The 22,085-nt window shown below is 42.1% G+C and overlaps 1 protein-coding gene across 1 annotated transcript in view; it reads left to right on the top strand.

Annotated features, from left to right (window-relative positions):
• Window positions 1-13,556, top strand: part of LOC124256602 — a 44,227-nt gene extending 30,671 nt beyond the window's left edge. The window contains exons 2-5 of the mRNA XM_046690581.1: window positions 9,538-9,734; window positions 10,145-10,236; window positions 10,642-10,834; window positions 12,765-13,556. Coding sequence (XP_046546537.1) covers window positions 9,538-9,734; window positions 10,145-10,236; window positions 10,642-10,834; window positions 12,765-12,881 — 599 coding nt within the window. The 3' untranslated portion in view covers window positions 12,882-13,556. The remainder of the gene's footprint in view (window positions 1-9,537; window positions 9,735-10,144; window positions 10,237-10,641; window positions 10,835-12,764) is intronic.
• Window positions 13,557-22,085: the final 8,529 nt, after the last annotated feature.

The raw sequence follows: 22,085 nt of genomic DNA, 5'->3' as shown, positions 1-22,085 counted from the left end.
AGGTACGTCCCTAGCTGTGCTGAACCAAACACCATATATATGGTTTAATAGCACTGGTCCGTCCTTAGCTGTGATGAACCAAACACAATATATATGGTTTCACATCGCTGGTCCGTCCGTCCCTAGCTGTGCTGAACCAAACACCATATTTTTGGTTTAAGATCGCAGGTACGTCCCTAGCTGTGCTGAACCAAACACCATATATGTGGTATAAAATCACTGGTCCGTCAGTCTCTAGCTGTGATGAACCAAACACCATATATATGGTTTAACAGCACTGGTCCGTCCTTAGCTGTGATGAACCAAACAGAATATATATGGTTTAACATCGCTGGTCAGTTGCTAGCTGTACTGAACCAAACACCATATTTTTGGTTTAACATCGCTGGTCCGTCCCTAGCTGTGATGAACCAAACACCATATTTTTGGTTTAACATCGCTGGTTGGAGACTAGCTGTGATGAACCAAACACCATATTTATGGTTTAAGATCGCTGGTCCGTCCCTAGCTGTGCTGAACCAAACAACATATTTTTGGTTTAACATCGCAGGTACGCCCCTAGCTGTTATGAACCAAACACCAGATATATGGTTTAACATCACTGGTCCGTCAGTCCTTGGCTGTGATGAACCAAACTCCAGATATATGGTTTAGCATCGCTGGTCCGTCCGTTCCTAGCTGCGCGGAACAAAACACCATATTTATGGTTTAACATCGCAGGTACACCCCTAGCTGTGATGAACCAAACACGATATATATGGTTTAACATCGCTGGTCCGAGACTAGCTGTGATGAACCAAACACCATATATATGGTTTAACATCATAGGCCCGTCCGTCCCTAGCTGTACTGAACCAAACACCATATTTTTGGTTTAACATCGCAGGTACGTCCCTAGCTATGATGAACCAAGTACCATATATGTGGTATAACATCACTGGTCCGTCAGTCCCTAACTGTGATGAACCAAACACCATATATGGTTTAACAGCACTGGTCCGTCCTTAGCTGTGATGAACCAAACACAATATATATGGTTTCACATCGCTGGTCCGTAAGTCCCTAGCTGTGATGAACCAAACAACATATTTTTGGTTTAAGATCACAGGTACGTCCCTAGCTGTGCTGAACCAAACACCATATATGTCGTATAAAATCACTGGTCCGTCAGTCCCTAGCTGTGATGAACCAAACACCATATTTTTGGTTTAACATCGCTGGTCTGTTCCTAGTTGTGATGAACCAAACTCCAAATATATGGTTTAACATCGCTGGTTGGAGACTAGCTGTGATGAACCAAACACCCTAATATGGTTTAACTTCGCTGGTCCGTCCCTAGCTGTGATGAACCAAACACCATATTTATGGTTTAACATCACTGGTTCATCCGTCCCTAGCTGTGATGAACCAAACTCCAAATATATGGTTTAACATCGCTTGTCAGTCCGTTCCTAGCTGTGCTGAACCTAACACCATACTTATGGTTTAACATCACGGGTTCATCCGTCCCTAGCTGTGGTGAACCAAACACCATATTTTCGGTTTAACATCGCTGGTCCGTCCGTAACTGTGCTGAACCAAACACCATATTTTTGGTTTAACATCACTGGTCCGTCCGTTCCTAGCTGTGATGAACCAAACATCATATATATGGTTTAACATCGCTGTTCCGAGACTAGCTGTGATGATTCAAACACCATATTTTTGGTTTAACATCGCTGGTCCGAGACTAGCTGTGATGAACCAAACACCCTGATATGGTTTAACATCGCTGTCCGTCCCTAGCTGTGATGAACCAAACACCATATTTATGGTTTTACATCACTGGTTCATCCGTCCCTAACTGTGATGAACCAAACACCAAATATATGGTTCAACATCGCTGGTCCGTCCGTTGCCAGCTGTACTGACCCAAACACCATATTTTTGGTTTAACATCGCTGCTCCGTCCCCACCTTATTTTTGGTTTAACATCGCTGGTTGGAGACTAGCTGTGATGAACCAAACACCATATTTATGGTTTAAGATCGCTGGTCCGTCCCTAGCTGTGCTGAACCAAACACCATACTTTTGGTTTGACATCGCAGGTACGCCCCTAGCTGTGATGAACCAAACACCAGATATATGGTATAACATCCCTGGTCCGTCAGTCCTTGGCTGTGATGAGCGAAACTCCAGATATATGGTTTAACATCGCTGGTCCGTCCGTTCCTAGCTGCTCGGAAGAAAACACCATATTTATGGTTTAACATCGCTGGTACGCCCCTAGCTGTGATGAATCAAACACGATATATATGGTTTAACATCGCTGGTTGGAGACTAGCTGTGAAGAACTAAACACCATATTTATGGTTTAACATTGCTGGTCCGTCCCTAGCTGTGATGAACCAAACACGATATATATGGTTTAACATCGCTGGTCCGAGACTAGCTGTGATGAACCAAACACCCTAATATGGTTTAACATCGCTGGTCCGTCCCTAGCTGTGATGAACCAAACACCATATTTATGGTTTAACATCACTGGTTCATCCGTCCCTAGCTGTGATGAACCAAACTCCAAATATATGGTTTAACATCGCTGGTCCGTCCGTTCCTAGCTGTGCTGAACCAAACACAATACTTATGGTTTAACATCACAGGTTCATCCGTCCCTAACTGTGATGAACCAAACACCAAATATATGGGTTCAACATCGCTGCTCCGTTCGTTGCTACCTGTGCTGAACCAAACACCATATTTTTGGTTTAACATCGCTGGTCCGTCCCTAGCTGTGCTGAACCAAACACCATATTTTTGGTTTAACATCGCTGGTTGGAGACTAGCTGTGCTGAACCAAACACCATATTTATGGTTTAACATCGCTGGTCCGTCTCTAGCTGTGATGAACCATACACGATATATATGGTTTAACATCGCTGGTCCGAGACTAGCTGTGATGAACCAAACACCATATATGTGGTATAACATCACTGGTCCGTCAGTCCCTAACTGTGATGAACCAAACACCATATATGGTTTAACAGCACTGGTCCGTCCTTAGCTGTGATGAAGCAAACACAATATATATGGTATAACATCACTGGTCCGTCAGTCCCTAGCTGTGATGAACCAAACACCATATATATGGTTTAACAGCACTGGTCCGTCCTTAACTGTGCTGAACCAAACACAATATATATGGTTTCACATCGCTGGTCCGTCAGTCTCTAGCTGTGATGAACCAAACACCATATTTTTTGTTTAACATCGCTGGTCCGTCCGTAACTGTGCTGAACCAAACACCATATTTTTGGTTTAACATCGCTGGTCAGTCCGTTTCTAGCTGTGATGAACCAAGCATCATATATATGGTTTAACATCGCTGGTCCGAGACTAGCTGTGATGAATCAAACACCATACTTTTGGCTTAACATCGCTGTTCCGTCCCTAGTTGTGATGAATCAAACACGATATATATGGTTTAACATCGCTGTTTCGAGACTAGCTGTGATGAACCAAAGACCTAAATATGGTTTGACATCGCTGGTCCGTCCCTAGCTGTGATGAACCAAACACCATTTTATGGTTTAACATCACTGGTTCATCCGTCCTAACTGTGATGAACCAAACTCCAAATATATGGTTTAACATCGCTGGTCCATCCGTTGCTAGCTGTGATGAACCAAACACCATTTTTGGTTTAACATCGCTGGTCCGTCCCTAGCTGTGATGAACCAAACACCATTTTATGGTTTAACATCACTGGTTCATCCGTCCCTAACTGTGATGAACCAAACTCCAAATATATGGTTTAACATCGCTGGTCCGTCCGTTGCTAGCTGTGCTGAACCAGACATCATATTTTTGGTTTAACATCGCCGGTCCGAGACTAGCTGTGATGAACCATACACCATATTTTTGGTTTAACATCGCTGGTCCGTCCCTAGCTGTGATGAACCAAACATGATATATATGGTTTAACATCGCTGGTCCGAGAGTAGCTGTGGTGAACCAAACACCATATATATGGTTTAACATCATAGGCCCGTCCGTCCCTAGCTGTGCTGAACCAAACACCATATTTTCGGTTTAACATCGCTGGTCCGTCCGTAACTGTGCTGAACCAAACACCATATTTTTGGTTTAACATCACTGGTCCGTCCGTTCCTAGCTGTGATGAACCAAACATCATATATATGGTTTAACATCGCTGTTCCGAGACTAGCTGTGATGATTCAAACACCATATTTTTGGTTTAACATCGCTGGTCCGAGACTAGCTGTGATGAACCAAACACCCTGATATGGTTTAACATCGCTGTCCGTCCCTAGCTGTGATGAACCAAACACCATATTTATGGTTTTACATCACTGGTTCATCCGTCCCTAACTGTGATGAACCAAACACCAAATATATGGTTCAACATCGCTGGTCCGTCCGTTGCCAGCTGTACTGACCCAAACACCATATTTTTGGTTTAACATCGCTGCTCCGTCCCCACCTTATTTTTGGTTTAACATCGCTGGTTGGAGACTAGCTGTGATGAACCAAACACCATATTTATGGTTTAAGATCGCTGGTCCGTCCCTAGCTGTGCTGAACCAAACACCATACTTTTGGTTTGACATCGCAGGTACGCCCCTAGCTGTGATGAACCAAACACCAGATATATGGTATAACATCCCTGGTCCGTCAGTCCTTGGCTGTGATGAGCGAAACTCCAGATATATGGTTTAACATCGCTGGTCCGTCCGTTCCTAGCTGCTCGGAAGAAAACACCATATTTATGGTTTAACATCGCTGGTACGCCCCTAGCTGTGATGAATCAAACACGATATATATGGTTTAACATCGCTGGTTGGAGACTAGCTGTGAAGAACTAAACACCATATTTATGGTTTAACATTGCTGGTCCGTCCCTAGCTGTGATGAACCAAACACGATATATATGGTTTAACATCGCTGGTCCGAGACTAGCTGTGATGAACCAAACACCCTAATATGGTTTAACATCGCTGGTCCGTCCCTAGCTGTGATGAACCAAACACCATATTTATGGTTTAACATCACTGGTTCATCCGTCCCTAGCTGTGATGAACCAAACTCCAAATATATGGTTTAACATCGCTGGTCCGTCCGTTCCTAGCTGTGCTGAACCAAACACAATACTTATGGTTTAACATCACAGGTTCATCCGTCCCTAACTGTGATGAACCAAACACCAAATATATGGTTCAACATCGCTGCTCCGTTCGTTGCTACCTGTGCTGAACCAAACACCATATTTTTGGTTTAACATCGCTGGTCCGTCCCTAGCTGTGCTGAACCAAACACCATATTTTTGGTTTAACATCGCTGGTTGGAGACTAGCTGTGCTGAACCAAACACCATATTTATGGTTTAACATCGCTGGTCCGTCCCTAGCTGTGATGAACCATACACGATATATATGGTTTAACATCGCTGGTCCGAGACTAGCTGTGATGAACCAAACACCATATATGTGGTATAACATCACTGGTCCGTCAGTCCCTAACTGTGATGAACCAAACACCATATATGGTTTAACAGCACTGGTCCGTCCTTAGCTGTGATGAAGCAAACACAATATATATGGTATAACATCACTGGTCCGTCAGTCCCTAGCTGTGATGAACCAAACACCATATATATGGTTTAACAGCACTGGTCCGTCCTTAACTGTGCTGAACCAAACACAATATATATGGTTTCACATCGCTGGTCCGTCAGTCTCTAGCTGTGATGAACCAAACACCATATTTTTTGTTTAACATCGCTGGTCCGTCCGTAACTGTGCTGAACCAAACACCATATTTTTGGTTTAACATCGCTGGTCAGTCCGTTTCTAGCTGTGATGAACCAAGCATCATATATATGGTTTAACATCGCTGGTCCGAGACTAGCTGTGATGAATCAAACACCATACTTTTGGCTTAACATCGCTGTTCCGTCCCTAGTTGTGATGAATCAAACACGATATATATGGTTTAACATCGCTGTTTCGAGACTAGCTGTGATGAACCAAAGACCTAAATATGGTTTGACATCGCTGGTCCGTCCCTAGCTGTGATGAACCAAACACCATTTTTATGGTTTAACATCACTGGTTCATCCGTCCCTAACTGTGATGAACCAAACTCCAAATATATGGTTTAACATCGCTGGTCCATCCGTTGCTAGCTGTGATGAACCAAACACCATTTTTTTGGTTTAACATCGCTGGTCCGTCCCTAGCTGTGATGAACCAAACACCATTTTTATGGTTTAACATCACTGGTTCATCCGTCCCTAACTGTGATGAACCAAACTCCAAATATATGGTTTAACATCGCTGGTCCGTCCGTTGCTAGCTGTGCTGAACCAGACATCATATTTTTGGTTTAACATCGCCGGTCCGAGACTAGCTGTGATGAACCATACACCATATTTTTGGTTTAACATCGCTGGTCCGTCCCTAGCTGTGATGAACCAAACATGATATATATGGTTTAACATCGCTGGTCCGAGAGTAGCTGTGGTGAACCAAACACCATATATATGGTTTAACATCATAGGCCCGTCCGTCCCTAGCTGTGCTGAACCAAACACCATATTTTTGGTTTAACATCGCAGGTGAGTCCCTAGGTGTGATGAACCAAACACCAGATATATGGTATAACATCACTGGTCCGTCAGTCCCTGGCTGTGATAAACCAAACACCATATATATGGTTTAACATCATAGGCCCGTCCGTCCCCAGCTGTGCTGAACCAAACACCATATATATGGTTTAACATCATAGGCCCGTCCGTCCCTAGCTGTGCTGAACCAAACACCATATTTTTGGTTTAACATCACTGGTCCGTCCCTAGCTGTGATGAGCCAAACACCACATTTATTGTTTAACATCACTGGTTCATCCGTTCCTAGCTGTGATGAACCAAACAACATGTATATGGTTTAACATCGCTGGTCCGTCCGTTCCCAGCTGTGCTGAACCAAACACCATATTTATGGTTTAACATCACGCGTTCATCCGTCCCTAACTGTGATGAACCAAACACCAAATATATGGTTTAACATCGCTGGTCCGAGACTAGCTGTGATGAACCAAACACCATATTTTTGGTTTAACATCGCTCGTCCGTCCCTCGCTGTGATGAACCAAGCACCATATATATGGTTTAACATCGCTGGTCCGAGACTAGCTATGATGAACAAAACACCTTATTTTTGGTTTAACATCGCTGGTCCGTCCCTAGCTGTGCTGAACCAAGCACGATATATATGGTTTAACATCACTGGTCCGAGACTAGCTGTGATGAACGGAACACCATAATATGGTTTAACATCGCTGGTCCGTCCCTAGGTGTGCTGAGCCAAACACCACATTTATGGTTTAACATCACTGGTTCATCCGTCCCTAGCTGTGATGAACCAAACACCAGGTATATGGTTTAACATCGCTGGTCCGTCCGTTCCTAGCTGTGCGGAACCAAACACCATATTTATGGTTTATCATCACGAGTTCATTCGTTCCTAACTGTGATGAACCAAACACCAAATATACGGTTTAACATCGCTGGTAAGTCCCTAGCTGTAATGAACCAAACAGCATATTTTTGGTTTAACATCGCTGGTCCGAGACTAGATATGATAAACAAAACACCTTATTTTTGGTTTAACATCGCCTGTCCGTCCCTAGCTGTGATGAACCAAGCACGATATATATGGTTAAACATCACTGGTCCGAGACTAGCTGTGATGAACCAAACACCATAATATGGTTTAACATCGCTGGTCCGTCCCTAGCTGTGATGAACCAAACACCATATATATGGTTTAACATCATAGGCCCGTCCGTCTCTAGCTGTACTGAACCAAACACCATATTTTTGGTTTAACATCGCAGGTACGTCCTTAGCTCTGATGAAGCAAACACCATATATATGGTTTCACATCGCTGGTCCGTCAGTCCCTAGCTGTGATGAACCAAACACCATATTTTTTGTTTAACGTCGCTGGTCCGTCCGTTTCTAGCTGTGATGAACCAAACACTCTAATATGGTTTAACATCGCTGGTCCGTCCCTAGCTGTGATGAACCAAACACCATATTTATGGTTTAACATCACTGGTTCATCCGTCCCTAGCTGTGATGAACAAAACTCCAAATATATGGTTTAACATCGCTGGTCCGTCCGTTCCTAGCTGTGATGAACCAAACAGCAAATATATGGTTTAACATCGCTGGTCCGTCCGGTGGTAGCTGTGCTGAACCAAACACCATATTTTTGGCTTAACATCGCTGGTCCGTCCCTAGCTGTGATGAACCAAACACCATATATATGGGTTAACATCATAGACCCGTTCGTCCCTAGGTGTGCTGAACCAAACACCATATTTTTGGTTTAACATCGCAGGTACGTCCCTAGGTGTGCTGAACCAAACACCAAATATATGGTATAACATCACTGGTCCGTCAGTCCCTAGCTGTGATGAACCAAACACCATATATATGGTTTAACATCACTGGTCCGTCCCTAGCGGTGCTGAACCAAGCACCATAGATATGGTTTAACATCGCTGGTCCGTCCCGAGCTGTGCTGAACCAAACACCATATATATGGTTTAACATCACTGATCTATCCCCAGCTGCGCTAAACCAAACACCATATATATGGTTTAACATCTCTGGTCGGTCCCTATCTTTGCGGAACCAAACACCATAAATATGGGTTAGCATCGCTGGTCCGTCCGTAGCTGTGATGAACCAAACACCATATTTATTGTTTAACATCACTGGTCCGTCACTAGCTATGCTGAGCCAAACATCTTATGTTTGCCACCTTTACCAAGGTATAAGAATCCTCTCCAACAGTAAGTCTGTCTTTGATCTTGAAACTAGCAGTCCCGCTATTGTACTTAGTTATTCATTTAGTAGATAAACAAGATTGTGCTATTAATTCAAGGGTGTGATCTTTATCAGACGTCAGTCTTTTATGTTTCCTTATTGTGGCCTCACGTATTCACGGTATTTGTCCCACAGTGAGTGAGTGAGTTAAAATTTAAAAGTCACTTTGGCTATATTTCAGACATATCGCGACAATATCAAGTTATAGATTAATAAAACCTAAAGGAAAATGATAAAACTTGTCAACGAAGGACAGTAAAACAACTAGATTATCACAGAGAGAAATTTAAAGTAGTACTTAAATTTAAAACATTTCAACTACACATGACAAGACAATATACAAACAGGCATTGCCAATTTCCCCATTGAAGAAAACTATATGATTGCATTTGAGTAGATTGGAATGTCTGCAAACATCAGTACGTCGAACCCAGCTGACCCAATATCTTCTTCAAAGCATGGCATCAAGTGCTCATGGGCTTAGGGTTCTTGTCAAACAGGCGACAAATTACGCGCTGAAATTTCCCAAACGTTCAAGCATCTTGGTATAGTTTGGTTAAATTAACGCAAACACTATTGCGATTGGTATGTAGAATCGATCTGATCCAAACAGTTCAAACTTCATCATGTGCAATGTTCCAGTGTCGTGTGATGGGTACAGACTGGCTAACGCTCGTCCAGATGTAGACATCATCAACACAGCCGTTGAAGACGTTTGTCAGCATCCCTTTAACGTCGTTGCTGCTAACAGAACATCATCCTGTCTGCGAGATGGATCTTGGGAAAGTGTCAGGATCAAATGCACCTCATGTTACACTGGCACGCCCGGGCCGTCTTTGGTAAGTCTGAACCTGTTTTAGTTCCTCCTCGGTCCATGCTACATGGGTTCGCCCGTGATTTCTGAACGTGCTTTTAGTTCCTCTTACACCTCATACTACATTGGAGCGCCTCCTCTGCATTCTATGGAATGACTGAAAATAGCTGTAGTTCCTCATACACCTCATATTACATTAGCACGAAAGTGCTTTCTATAGTTTGTTTCTTCTTGCTGTTGTTGATCACGCGTATGTCATGGGAAAATTCACAAAGTTATGATGAAGTATTCCTTACACAGAAAGAACAATCTTAACATGGACCATTATTTCTAACATGCATTTATGCATGGAAATGAAATGGAAGAGCACGTTGCAATGACATACTTTCCATATGATGCCCCACTGGAGTCATAAATATGATTTTTGCTTGTCAGAATCCATCAACAACTCGAACTGAAGTCTTGCCCTTTGACCTGGCTGTTGGGTTGACCTTAAGGGCGATGGTTGCAGGAGATTTCTTACAGTTGTAAGGGAATGTTGTGATATATGTGAAACAGTCATCTGACTGTAAATATATGTTTTGGCGGTGAATGGGTAGACATGTGATGAGCCAAAGGACCAGTGGTCTGTAGTGAAAGATGAAATTGTTCACCGGGACGTAATGAGGAACAGTTTGCTGGTTTGTGCAGTATGTGGGAGTAAATGTCACTTTAAGCGGCTAAAACCTATCCAGACGCCACCATTTCCAACATACATGCCATGGTAACAGATAACATTAAAACATGCCTGTATGGGAACGCTTCAGTTGATGTCATGGCAAATGATGGCAAACATTGGAACATGTCATCTATTTCCCAGCATGTCAATTGTACAGTTGTACGCATCAATGTAATGGCCATACTTTTATATAGGTTTTATGACGTATTTTCAGCAATACAGTGTATTTTGAGCTGCCCAACACTGACCGTGTGCTCATCGTGTCCCTCCGATGGAGCTACTCAACATTGATCCTCAACACGAAGCAAGGAGGAATTTTTGGGCAGGAGGAGGTTCTACAAAACGTCGGTGTGGGCAACATCAAGAACTATGAGCTTGAAATCCAATTGACTAACACGTCCTTTAAGGTATGAACACGTGAAGATCTGGGTTAGACTATTGATCTTCAATAACCCATGCTTGTCGTAAGAGGCGACTAATGGGATCGGGTGGTCAGGCTTGCTGACTGGGTTGACACATGTCATCGGTTCCAAATTGCGTAGATCAATGCTCATGCTGTTGATCACTTGACTGTCTGGTCCAGACTCGATTATTTACAAACCCACTCCATAAAGCTTGAATATTGCTGAGTGCGGCGTAAAACTAAAATCACTCACTGACCTTTAAGGTATGTAGCTTACTGGTGAATTTTACATTATAACTATTTCGCGTTATGTAATTATAAAAACATAAGGCCGGGTCTTACGTATTAATGCATGCAATGACTGTGCTCTTGAAAATTGACAATCCTTCTATACATGTTTTCAAGTGATCGTATGTGAAAGTATCATTGAAGTGATGCACGTGAAAGTCATGTTTCCATCAGTGAATGGCCATACGGAATTATTTTATATTATGTTAAACCACCAATTACTCTGGCACCGTTCGCGGTCAAGACTGTGCCGCTCTCGCTGCTCCGAAATGATATTATGGCACAGCACTAGGTTTCTTTTAATGAACCATAATAGACATTTGTAGTACACCAACACGGCACACTGTTTCGATTTCTCAGGAAATCAATATTGTCCTTGGTGCAATTCTGACTATATCATGAACATGTGTTTAATCGGATAATATAGAGATAATATCAGGTGCAGGTTAAACAATACGGGCATCCTCACCTACTGTTGTCATGTATCACAAATACACGCAAGTCCAGGTCAATTGTCAAATCCCAATAGGGAAGGGCATTGATACAAGGGATGAAGTGCAGTCAGTGCATAACCCTAGATACCTGTACATTTCGGAAGGTGAAACATACACAAGCATTATCATTGTACCAAAACATTAGTGAATACTGATGTGATGTGGCATTGTCTTAGCCGTTCCAGGGATCAGTGGCGGGACCATCTGCATTGATGTTTGTCAAAAGTACCATAATACATCATTTAGACATAATAAAATCACTTTGATCTAAGTATTGATGAAAGTGGCCTCCCTACACAGAGTAGATCAATTCTGTTATGCTATGTTCTTAAACGGTCACCATGACATCCTAACATTTTCGAGATGCGAAGTCTAAGCATCACTACTCTACAACAGAATGTGCTCGTCAAGCTTTCATTTCAGTCACACAGTGCAACGCTCATGGTACTGATCACTATATTGACTGGTCCAGACTCGATTATGTCGTGCCTGCCGCCCTGTAGCTGAGGTATAATAATCAAGCCAACCAAACCAAATCCTCCTCAGTGTATTCCCACACTTGTTTTAAATAATAGATGACGGGCAGATCATTTAACAATGTTAATGATGTAGTATTAGTCTTGAGATAGCGAAACATGCAGGTTCAAGAAGATAGAAGTGCATTTATAAATACTATGCAGTCATCAGCTAAGTCATAATCTCACGTAATATTCTACAGTTGGAGGACCAGTCAGATTACGGGACTAAAAACAGTTCATATAACAATCCGCGGTCAGACTTCGGCTACTACCACTCATAACGAAAGACTATCCTTATATGTTCCAGATACTGTGTATAATCAGTGTCTAGGGAAAATGCCCATGACACATCTAGAATCTTACAATGGTATCTGCTTTTGGAGGATTTCCTGCTTTCAGTTCACATTATTTAATATATCTGACTATATAACCCAGGGAGGTGTACTTCCAGCCTTATCTTAAGTCAGAATCCAACACCAGAGTATGTCAACATCTAGAATATAGAACTAAGAGTTGATCTTTGTCAAGACATAATAATGACTTACTTATGCAGACATTTCGTTATCAAGTATTTACCAAGTAGTAATGACGATGTCGATGTGGACTTTATAGTATCAGCACAATGTTGTTCCAGATTTTCTTCGATGGGACGTTCCGGATGGAGTTCCAGATGCGGCTCCCTCTCACCGGCGTCCGACGTATCTCACTGTTGGGATTCACAGCCATCCACAGTGTTCAACTCTTCTGTTAGAGAAGTGTGATTTTGTGCTGCTTGTGTTCCCTGACGTCAGCATTTCAACGTATAAATAAAACAAAAAGAAAAAGAAAGAGGAAGAAAACTGGAAGTTGAACTACCTTTTTGAGATTCAGTCCAAACCCGTTTTGTCTGTGGCAGTATTTTAACAACTAACACATCCTTTCTTATGTCAATGTGGAGTTTTGTTTCATGCCACATGCCAGACATTTTCTGGATGGATGCCAGAAATGAGCTTCACACCTTGAATTCATGTGCTGAATCTAACCCGCGTTCAACGTGACGAGCGAACGATTTAACCATTTTAAACGATTGAACTTTTTCCTTTTAATAGAAATGTGTAAATGGCAATATCATGCTGTACAATTCGATTTTAGAATCGATTATAATCGTAGTATATGTGTTCTCATTATGTTTGGCTAATTTGTTCAAAGTCACCAGCATATGAAGGGATGATTTAAATCGAGCTAGGGCCCATACAGGTAGCAATTGTGCTGTAAGTCCCCATCGTCCCCGGCAGGGTGATCTACCATCAGTTGCTGTTGATCTTCAGCCTGTTTTTACATTGTATTTTCTGTACTATTTGTCTAATTTCAAAAGTTACCTGCTAGTTTTATATCTCTAACTGTGATAATCTAATTATTTTATTGTCCTTTGTCGACAGGTTTTATATAATTTAATTGCGTTTATTTCTAATTTATAAATTTTTAAGTCAAAATATGGCTAAAATATTTTCGATGTAACTGTAATCGTAAGTCACTCACTCACTTTAAGTATTTGTTGTTTAGAACTGCGAACTCTGATATCCAGTTGTAAGACGTCGGTCTGTCAATAAATATTTCCTTCTGAACAATCGATAAGTATTCCTATTACAGTCAATTGTTTAAACCCATCAAGAAAGACATTTGCCCTAATGAAACACTTCAGGAAAAAAACACAGCTGAGGCAAAGACAAGTCAATATTGAATAATAACACCCAGTGGCTATTGACAGGAACAATAACTGCTGACAACAAGTACAGTACAGCTACTTCCCGGATTCTTACAAGGAGCAGAAAAATGCTTCGGAAAATAGCAGACACACCGGGGTCCAGTTTAAATATACGCAAGATAGCTTTGCATATTAATCCAACATAAGGCTGTCCTTGGAGCATAAGGGCACCTGCATGCAAACCACAGTACGAATTTGTTGTTTGTTCTTTCACGCTTCACGGTGCAATATCTATAGTACGGCGGTTGGTAAACAAGTCAGTCAATAATTCAGTACAATAAGTCATTGTACAGCACCACTCGATTCCTTAGTCTAGCCCACCAGTGTTATCATGAAACTGCTCCCGACTACCTCAATGAGATGGTGACCAAATATGTTCCATCGAGAACCTTACGATCAGCTGATCAACATGTATTGGTCATCCCAAGACGTAACCTAAAAGCCTTTGGTTTCCGCTCCTTTAAGTATGGAGCTCCGGCACTATGGAACCAGCTGCCACTCGAACTCAGACAAACAGCATCCATTGATTCCTTCAAATGTGCTACACTGGGTAACAAACATATCCTCAAAACATTCAACTATTTTATGTACAAATGTTTCATGTCTTGTAACACCACAATCACCTATAAATGTAGCGCTTTGAGCATGCATGTTTTAATGGAATCCAGCACGGTATAAATGCATATATTATTATTATTATGTTTTAAAAATTAAAGATAGTATGCAGCAGAGAGGGTTCGGGTGATCCTGGCACAGTCAGGCTGGTAAGACTCATCATCAGCTCAGGGACCTTGCCCCCTCTACATGGAGCCCAGACAGCGAATGGGACTTCTCCCAGGAAACGCTGCCTAGACGAACCCCCAAAGAATTTTCCGGAGAATATGAAGGCTCCCCAACACTGCAGCCTTCTGCATTACCCAGAGTGTCAGAAGGGCTGTACTCCCGGTGGATAACCCAGGCACTCTCCTGATCTGCGCCAAGAGATCAGGAGGTACCAAACAAAGGGCACCGGGAACAATGGGGAGCCTGACGACAGTGTACTTGGGATGCAAGCGAGACATTTCAAAGGCGAGGTCCGCATATTTATCATGCTCTTCGTGCATCTTGCCAATCACATTGGTGTCAAAAGGGACAGAAAATTCAATGATATAAATAAATTCATTGGCTTTATCAAAAAGGACAAGATCAGGTTTGTTGGCTGGAATTCTCCTCAGGCTGTATATGGGCCTATTCCACAGAAGTTTGAAAGCACCATTTTCCATGACACCCCGGACATATTCAGGGTCGTACCATGGATTGACCTCGGAGTCAAAGCCACAGGCATGTCGGAGACGGTAGTGAAAGGAACGAGCCATGCCATCATGTCGTTTAAGATATGCTGTTTGTGCCAAGGAAGGGCATCCACTGACAAGGTGTTGGACAGTCTCTGTGAAGTCATTGCAAAGTCGACATTTCTTGTTGATATTTTCTTTAAGAATCACATTTAGGCGATTGCGAGTGGGAAGTGACTGGTCCTGAGCAGCAAAAAGGAAGCCCTCAGTTTCACATTTAAGACCAGCCGACTTCATCCAGGCGAAGGAGTCGGTGGGACCGCTATTCTGTTCAACACACTGCATGTACACAAGATGCAATGTCTTCTCAGAAAGCTTCTCCACAAAAGACCGACTCTGGGCAACCTTGGCACGCTTAAAATAGCTGTTGAATTCCTTGCTTTCATCATGAGTCTTCACATGCATCACTAGAGGATCATCCGATAAATAGATATGTGCAAAAGTACACAATAAAATTCTGTCATGCAGAGCCTCCACATTAATCAAACCCAGACCTCCAGAATTGATTGGCATGTATAAACGGTTAAGAGAGGAACGAGAGGGCTCTGTTATCAGACACGATCCTTCTGGTCAGACGGTCAAGACTCTGGATGTCTTGTTTTGTCCAATCAACTACTCCAAAGGAATAGGAAAGGGCTGGCACAGCAAAAGTATTGTTGGCTTTGACCTTGTTTCGAGCATTTAGCTCTGAGCTCCAGATTTTCTTTAAACGAGATTTATACTCGGCCCGAAGTTTTTCTTGAATCTGGGCATTCTGGAGCTTCTCTCGAACTTGCATTCCAAGATAGGTGTAGGCCTGATCTTCCACAAGATTCTCAAGAACTCCTCCCTCTTGACCGATCCATCATTAGTTAGCTTGTCACGTTTCAAATGAAGTGTATTACATTTGTCGAGTCCAAATGTCATGCCAATATCATTAGAAAAGGATTCGACAAGGAGAACCTGTTCTTTCAAATTGGAATCTCCTTTGGCAAGGAGTTCGATGTCATCCATGTAAAGGAGGTGAGTAAGAGGTGTTGGGTATCTGTGCTGAGGAGGTCCGGGATGGTAACCCTCCTCTTTATTGAGCAGAAAGCTCAAAGGATTTAGAGACAAACAAAAAAGCAAAGGACTAAAGGAATTCCCCTGAAATATTCCCCTTCTGATTGGAATAGATTCCAAAGTCTGCACCTGCCCTTGCGAGTACATCTCAAGCTGAGACAACCAGCAATTCATTAAAGACTTGAGTAAATCAAGTAGTCGCTCAGGGAGGTCAATACAATGAAGAGACTTTAGAATCCATTCGTGAGGAACAGAGTCGTATGCTTTTTTTGTAGTCAATCCAGCACATGGAGAGGTTGCGGTGATATGCTTTAGCCTCTTCCAAAATCATTTTCTGTACAAGAAGTTGATCCTTGCACCCCCAACATCCCTTTCTTGCTCCCTTCTGCTCAATGTACATTATATCATTGGAAGAGCAGTAAGATGACACGAGACGTGTTAAACACCCTGTGAAGATGTTATACTGAGTATTCAAACATGTGATAGGACGGACGTTTTTGGGATCAGTCAAGTCTCCTTTTTTGGGAAGGCCACGTTGGCATTTCTGGAAACACGATGGTTGATATTGCTGCTAAGGCAGCCCTCAACAAATCTGTGACACCACTTCTTATCCCATACTCTGATTATAAAGCCAGCATTAGAACCTACATCCGTGATCTAATGCAAATGAAATGGGACACCCAAGTAGGTATTAATAAATTACATGCTATAAAACCCTACATTGGTTACACCTACTTGGGTTGTCAGTCCAGATTTGAAGAGGTGATTATGCGACGATGTCGCATTGGCCATACCAGATATACTCATGAATATTTATTGAAAGGCGAAGATCCTCCGTTTTTTATCCCCTGTGATGAAAGGATCACAGTCAAGCATGTCTTGCTTTCTGTTCATGCAAAAGTTCCTGACGGGCACCAGTTGTGGGTTGAACTGGCTCACGGGGCAAGAGATTTTTAAGCCGCCGGAATTGATCTCGGAGATTTTGCTCCGTCAGGTAAGCATACATGGGCATGGCATTGTCCCAATGCAGCTTAAGCGACTTGCCATTGATGCGTGGATTATTATTATTATTATGTTTTACAGATTAAAGATTGTATGCAGCAGAGAGGGTTCGGGTGATCCTGGCACAGTCAAGCTGGTTGCAGAACTATGGAGGAACATCACCTGTGTCCACAAGAGAATTGAAACAGTGAAGTAATGGTGTTTGGACACAGGGGAACAGTTTCCAATACCGGTTTCGAATGCCATCAGGCCCTGGAGGTGTATTTGATTTGGACTTTTTTATAACACTTTTCAGGCAATCTGGTGAGATGTAACAGACAAACGACCTAGTTACTTTCTCATGCATTGCATGGTCATAATCACGGACCCATGGTGCCTCCAGGTTACAGTTGCCGGGTAAAGACCACAACTGTTTCCAGAACCTTTCATTGGCATCCATGGGAGGCCGTTTGTTATGCTCACCATCACCCTTTGTTTTCAGTTGCCTGTAGAAGTGCTTTTCATTGTTTCTAAAAGGTTTATTTTGTTTGATGAATTTATTTTTCTTTTCCCATTTTTTTCTTTCTTTCAGTCCAAACCTTTATTTCGGCCTTAAAGGAATCGACAATTTGGAGGAGTATCTTTTCTTTCGTTGTTTTGTATTTCATTTTCAAATATTATTATTATTATTATTCCAACTTGATTTTCCATAGGCAGTGTTTTCGCTTTGACCTCCTTTTCCTTTTGTTGATGTTCGTTAAAGAAATAGATGAACTAATGACAAGACAATATGCAACAACACCTAAGGCAAACACAATACACATCTATTGAGAAGGACGTCTTTAATGACAAACATGAGATCCTTCCTTACGAAATTCACCGGAACCTACTATTTCAAACGAGAAGCATAAATATTATTTCGGACAATATGTCCTATTTCCAAGTGCTTTCTTAAAACACCATCATACTGTTGTTGACCTCCATATAAGACTGTTCATATCAAGTGGGTACATGGATCCACCAGATGTGAGTGTGTCTGAGGTATGTGACTTTCTGGTTAAAAGCGAAGTAGATCTGACTGTCATGTACACCAGGATGTCACTGCTCAGTGTCTACGTACTGTTCTTTGTCATTCATGTTTCCAGTGGTTTAAGTCAGCTGGTGAACAACACGAACACCTGCCCCAAGGTGTCAAACCACAGAAGGTCTGAGATGGATGATCTGGTGTCTACTTGAGGTCTTGTAGAGGAGATGAACCAGGTGGACATGGGTGCTGAGTGTTTCTCTCTGTGTCAGTCACAGATGCTTTCTGACCTGGTCTTGTACAACCCTCTAGCCAGCAAGTGTTGACTACACTCTGAAACCTTCGACTCAAGCGATGACGGCTCCCTTGAGCCTGAATGAAGGTAGTATGGTGGTTAAGGCTTTTTATATTGCTTACTCATGACGGTACCACTTCACCTTCTTCAAATGATCTGTCAACTATATTCTGTCAACTATATAAGTGTAAAATGACACAAGCCATATGCCACCATGTGAAAAGCAAACAAAAAAACGAAAAAGGTGTGTTTTCCGGATAATATTTCGTTAGACTGAATATCAATAACTAAAAGTGAAAAACGATGTTCTTTGTAAACATGTAAACGACGCTGAAATAAAAGAAGATGCTGACTTAGAAAAAGTGGAAACGAAATGTTGATGCGTTGAGTCTGGTTTGCGATGCATGTACGACACGTTAATGGTATACTATGGTTCAACCAAATGGTTCAGTGTGTGGAAATTTAGCAAAATACCATTGCGGTTAGTATATAGAATCCAGCTATTCACAAACGTTCCAAACTATCACGGTACAATGTTCCAGTGTCGTGTGACGGCTACGGACTGGCTAATGCTCGTTGAGATATAGACATCACCAACACAGCCCCTTACTGTGGTCCCACACGGAATAATTATATGATGATGTACTATTACTAATCGGATGTTATCATTAGTGAGATAATGATTACTGTACACTTCCATGATGACCGGCAACCGTGAAGAGCCACCTCTTCGTGGTGGGTGTGGGGTAACGCTTGAGTAAGTGCTCTGCAACCCCCCATTGTGGACCCGGGGGTACATTTGGTCCACCAACCCGTCTGCCGTGGGTTGCGCCCCTGTGTCGGTGGAGGAAGGGAGTCTGGTGGTTGAGGGCACTGGTTCCAGGAACAGTGTTCCTTTGCCCAACACACCACTTCGGCCCTGACTTCACCTAGACGGGTGGAAGAATGGGCTTGGTTCTACCAATCGGCTGTTCATGTCGAGCCCTGTGCATTAAATTGTATCTGCACAAAAATTATATTATGTGCTACATTTTTTTACTTTAGGTTTTGACTCATTTTTGTTTATAAAACATCACTTGATTTTGAAATATGTACCATTTAAATTGCCTAGAGTCTTACGCCAAGAAGGCGATGGCTCATGGGCCAATCTGGTAGATTGATTACTTGTTTAAACTTTCTGCTTGAGTATATCATCCCAGTATCCTTGGTGATGCAAGTCGGAATCCACTTGTATATAGCCTCGTATTTTGTGACACTATTAAAGGGATCAGTATGATCACGTCCAGGTTTCGGTATGGGAACAATAATAGCATCACGCCACGATGAAAATTTCCACATGTCCACATCAAAAATATGTAAGAGCGTCTCTAAACATGATTCAGGTAAGTGCTTCAGGAGTTGATAATGTATGTTATCAGCCCCTGAAGCAGTATCGTGAGCCTGATTAAGAGCAGTATGAAGCTAATGTATGGAAAATGTTTCATTATAGTCTCCCCATTATCAGAATTGAAATTAATAGCTTTCTTTTCTTGCTGTTTTTGATAGTTTTTGAATTCAGGTACATAATTTGAAGAGGAAGAGTGTTTGGCCAACGTCTCACCAGCATATTTGCAATATCAGATTTATTGGTTAATAATTGGTTCCCATCTTTCAGATGGTGAATGTAGATTTAGAGCCCTTACCTTTGATTTTCTGGATCATCTTCCACACCTTTGATATCGGCGTGAGTGAATTGATTTTTGATACATAGTTACACCAAGATTGGCATTTACTTTGTTTAAGAAGTACGCCGTGCCTTAGCTTTTATGAGTTTATATTTGTCTAAATTGTGGACCATATGATGGCGACGGAAGTAATGTTCAGCTTTCTTCCGTGCCTTTCTAGCCTGTTTGCATTCGTCTGTAAACCATGGTTTTCGTATGTGAGGAATTGAAGAGGACTTTGGGATCCACTTGTCAGCTATGGTGCTTAATATGTCAGAGACATCTTTTATAGCATCAGGAACATTAATAAAACGTTTAGGTTTAAGTTTGTCTGTACAGAGTTTTTCATATAAAGGCCAGTTGTCCTTTTTAAAATTCCATCTTGACGATTGAGGAACATCAGTTGGGTTCACAGGTTTTAATGTTGTTGGGAAATGGTCAGTTCCACAGAGATCATCGTGAACTGACTATTCAAATTCACTCAATAGTTTGGAGTCACAAATAGACAAATCAAGAGCTGAATATGTTCCTGTGCCAGGATGTAAATATGTCTTTGAACTGTCATTATAAATACATAGATCATTATTTGAGATGAAATCCTCCAGTACTTTACCTTTGGTGTTGGTATTAGTACCACCCCAGAGTGGGTTGTGGCAATTTATATCCCCAACGAGCAAGAATGGTTTAGGTAGTTGATCATATGATCAGCAGATGAAGGTGGAGGATACAATGAACAGAGAGTAAATGCAACTTGCAATGTAAGTCGCACTGCCACGACTTGGAGATTTGTTGTGAGTGTGACTAAGCTATGGATGACATTACTCCTCACCAGGATAGATGATCCACCAGTAGCTCTGTCACCTGGGGGAGAAAATTAGTGATATGCATTAAACTAACGTAGGTCAAAATGATCCGTCTGCTTTAGAAAGGTTTCTTGAATGCAGAATACTGACGGATTAAGATCTTGGACTAATAGCTGAAAGTCATTAAAATTATTTCTGAGTCCTCTACAATTCCATTGAATTATTGCAGAAGACATCATTTCTTCCGCGGAGGATGTACGGGAGATCTACCCCTCGCTTTCCTTGAGGGTGACAAGCTATGTGTCCTACCAGAGCTATTGTCGGACACATCCATGTCCTCAAGGGATCCAAACTTTTGAACCCTTAGCGAGTCCATCGCTTTGGTTGAGTTTATTTATTTTGGGGTTTCCTTTCACAGTTTGTTTAACCGGAGGTTTTTGTACAGGTTTTGATGGACATGAATCTTGTCTGGGTTTGGGACTGTAGGACTGTCTTGTGTCTGGTTGTGTCTTTGGACATGCGGGACCCTTTTAGGAAGAAGAGATATATTTAGATGAGGTCACTGTAGCTGGTTACACGTCAGCAGTCTGTGTAGCAGATTCTCCTCGCACTGACAGTTCTTGATTTGGGACAAGTCCATGTCAGCTCAGAAATTCGACTGAAACTGTGGTCGTAGATGGTCTTTTGGTAATTGAAACATAAGATTCACCTGGGTGGACAGCTAGTACAAGTTTCTTAGCTTCAGCCTAACTGATGTTTCGACTGTGCTTTATCTTATTCACCTCCGTTTCCCTCTTCCAAACTGGACAATCTTTTGACGACGAGGAATGTTTACCCGAACAGTTGACGCATTGTTTAAAGTTGTTGGTACAGTCTTCTGTGACGTGTGATTGCTCCCCACAATGAGCGCAAGTTATTGGGTGTATACATGAATTTATCCCATCACCAAATTTTTGGCATTTGAAACACCTCAACGGATTAGGAATATACAGTTCAATTTGAAGACTACAATATCCTGCTTTTATTGATCTTG

Source organism: Haliotis rubra, unplaced genomic scaffold (genome assembly GCF_003918875.1).
Source record: "Haliotis rubra isolate DU_JTF1 unplaced genomic scaffold, ASM391887v1 Scf630, whole genome shotgun sequence".
Classification (NCBI taxonomy): Eukaryota; Metazoa; Mollusca; class Gastropoda; order Lepetellida; family Haliotidae; genus Haliotis; species Haliotis rubra.
This window is presented reverse-complemented; position numbering and strand designations above follow the sequence as displayed.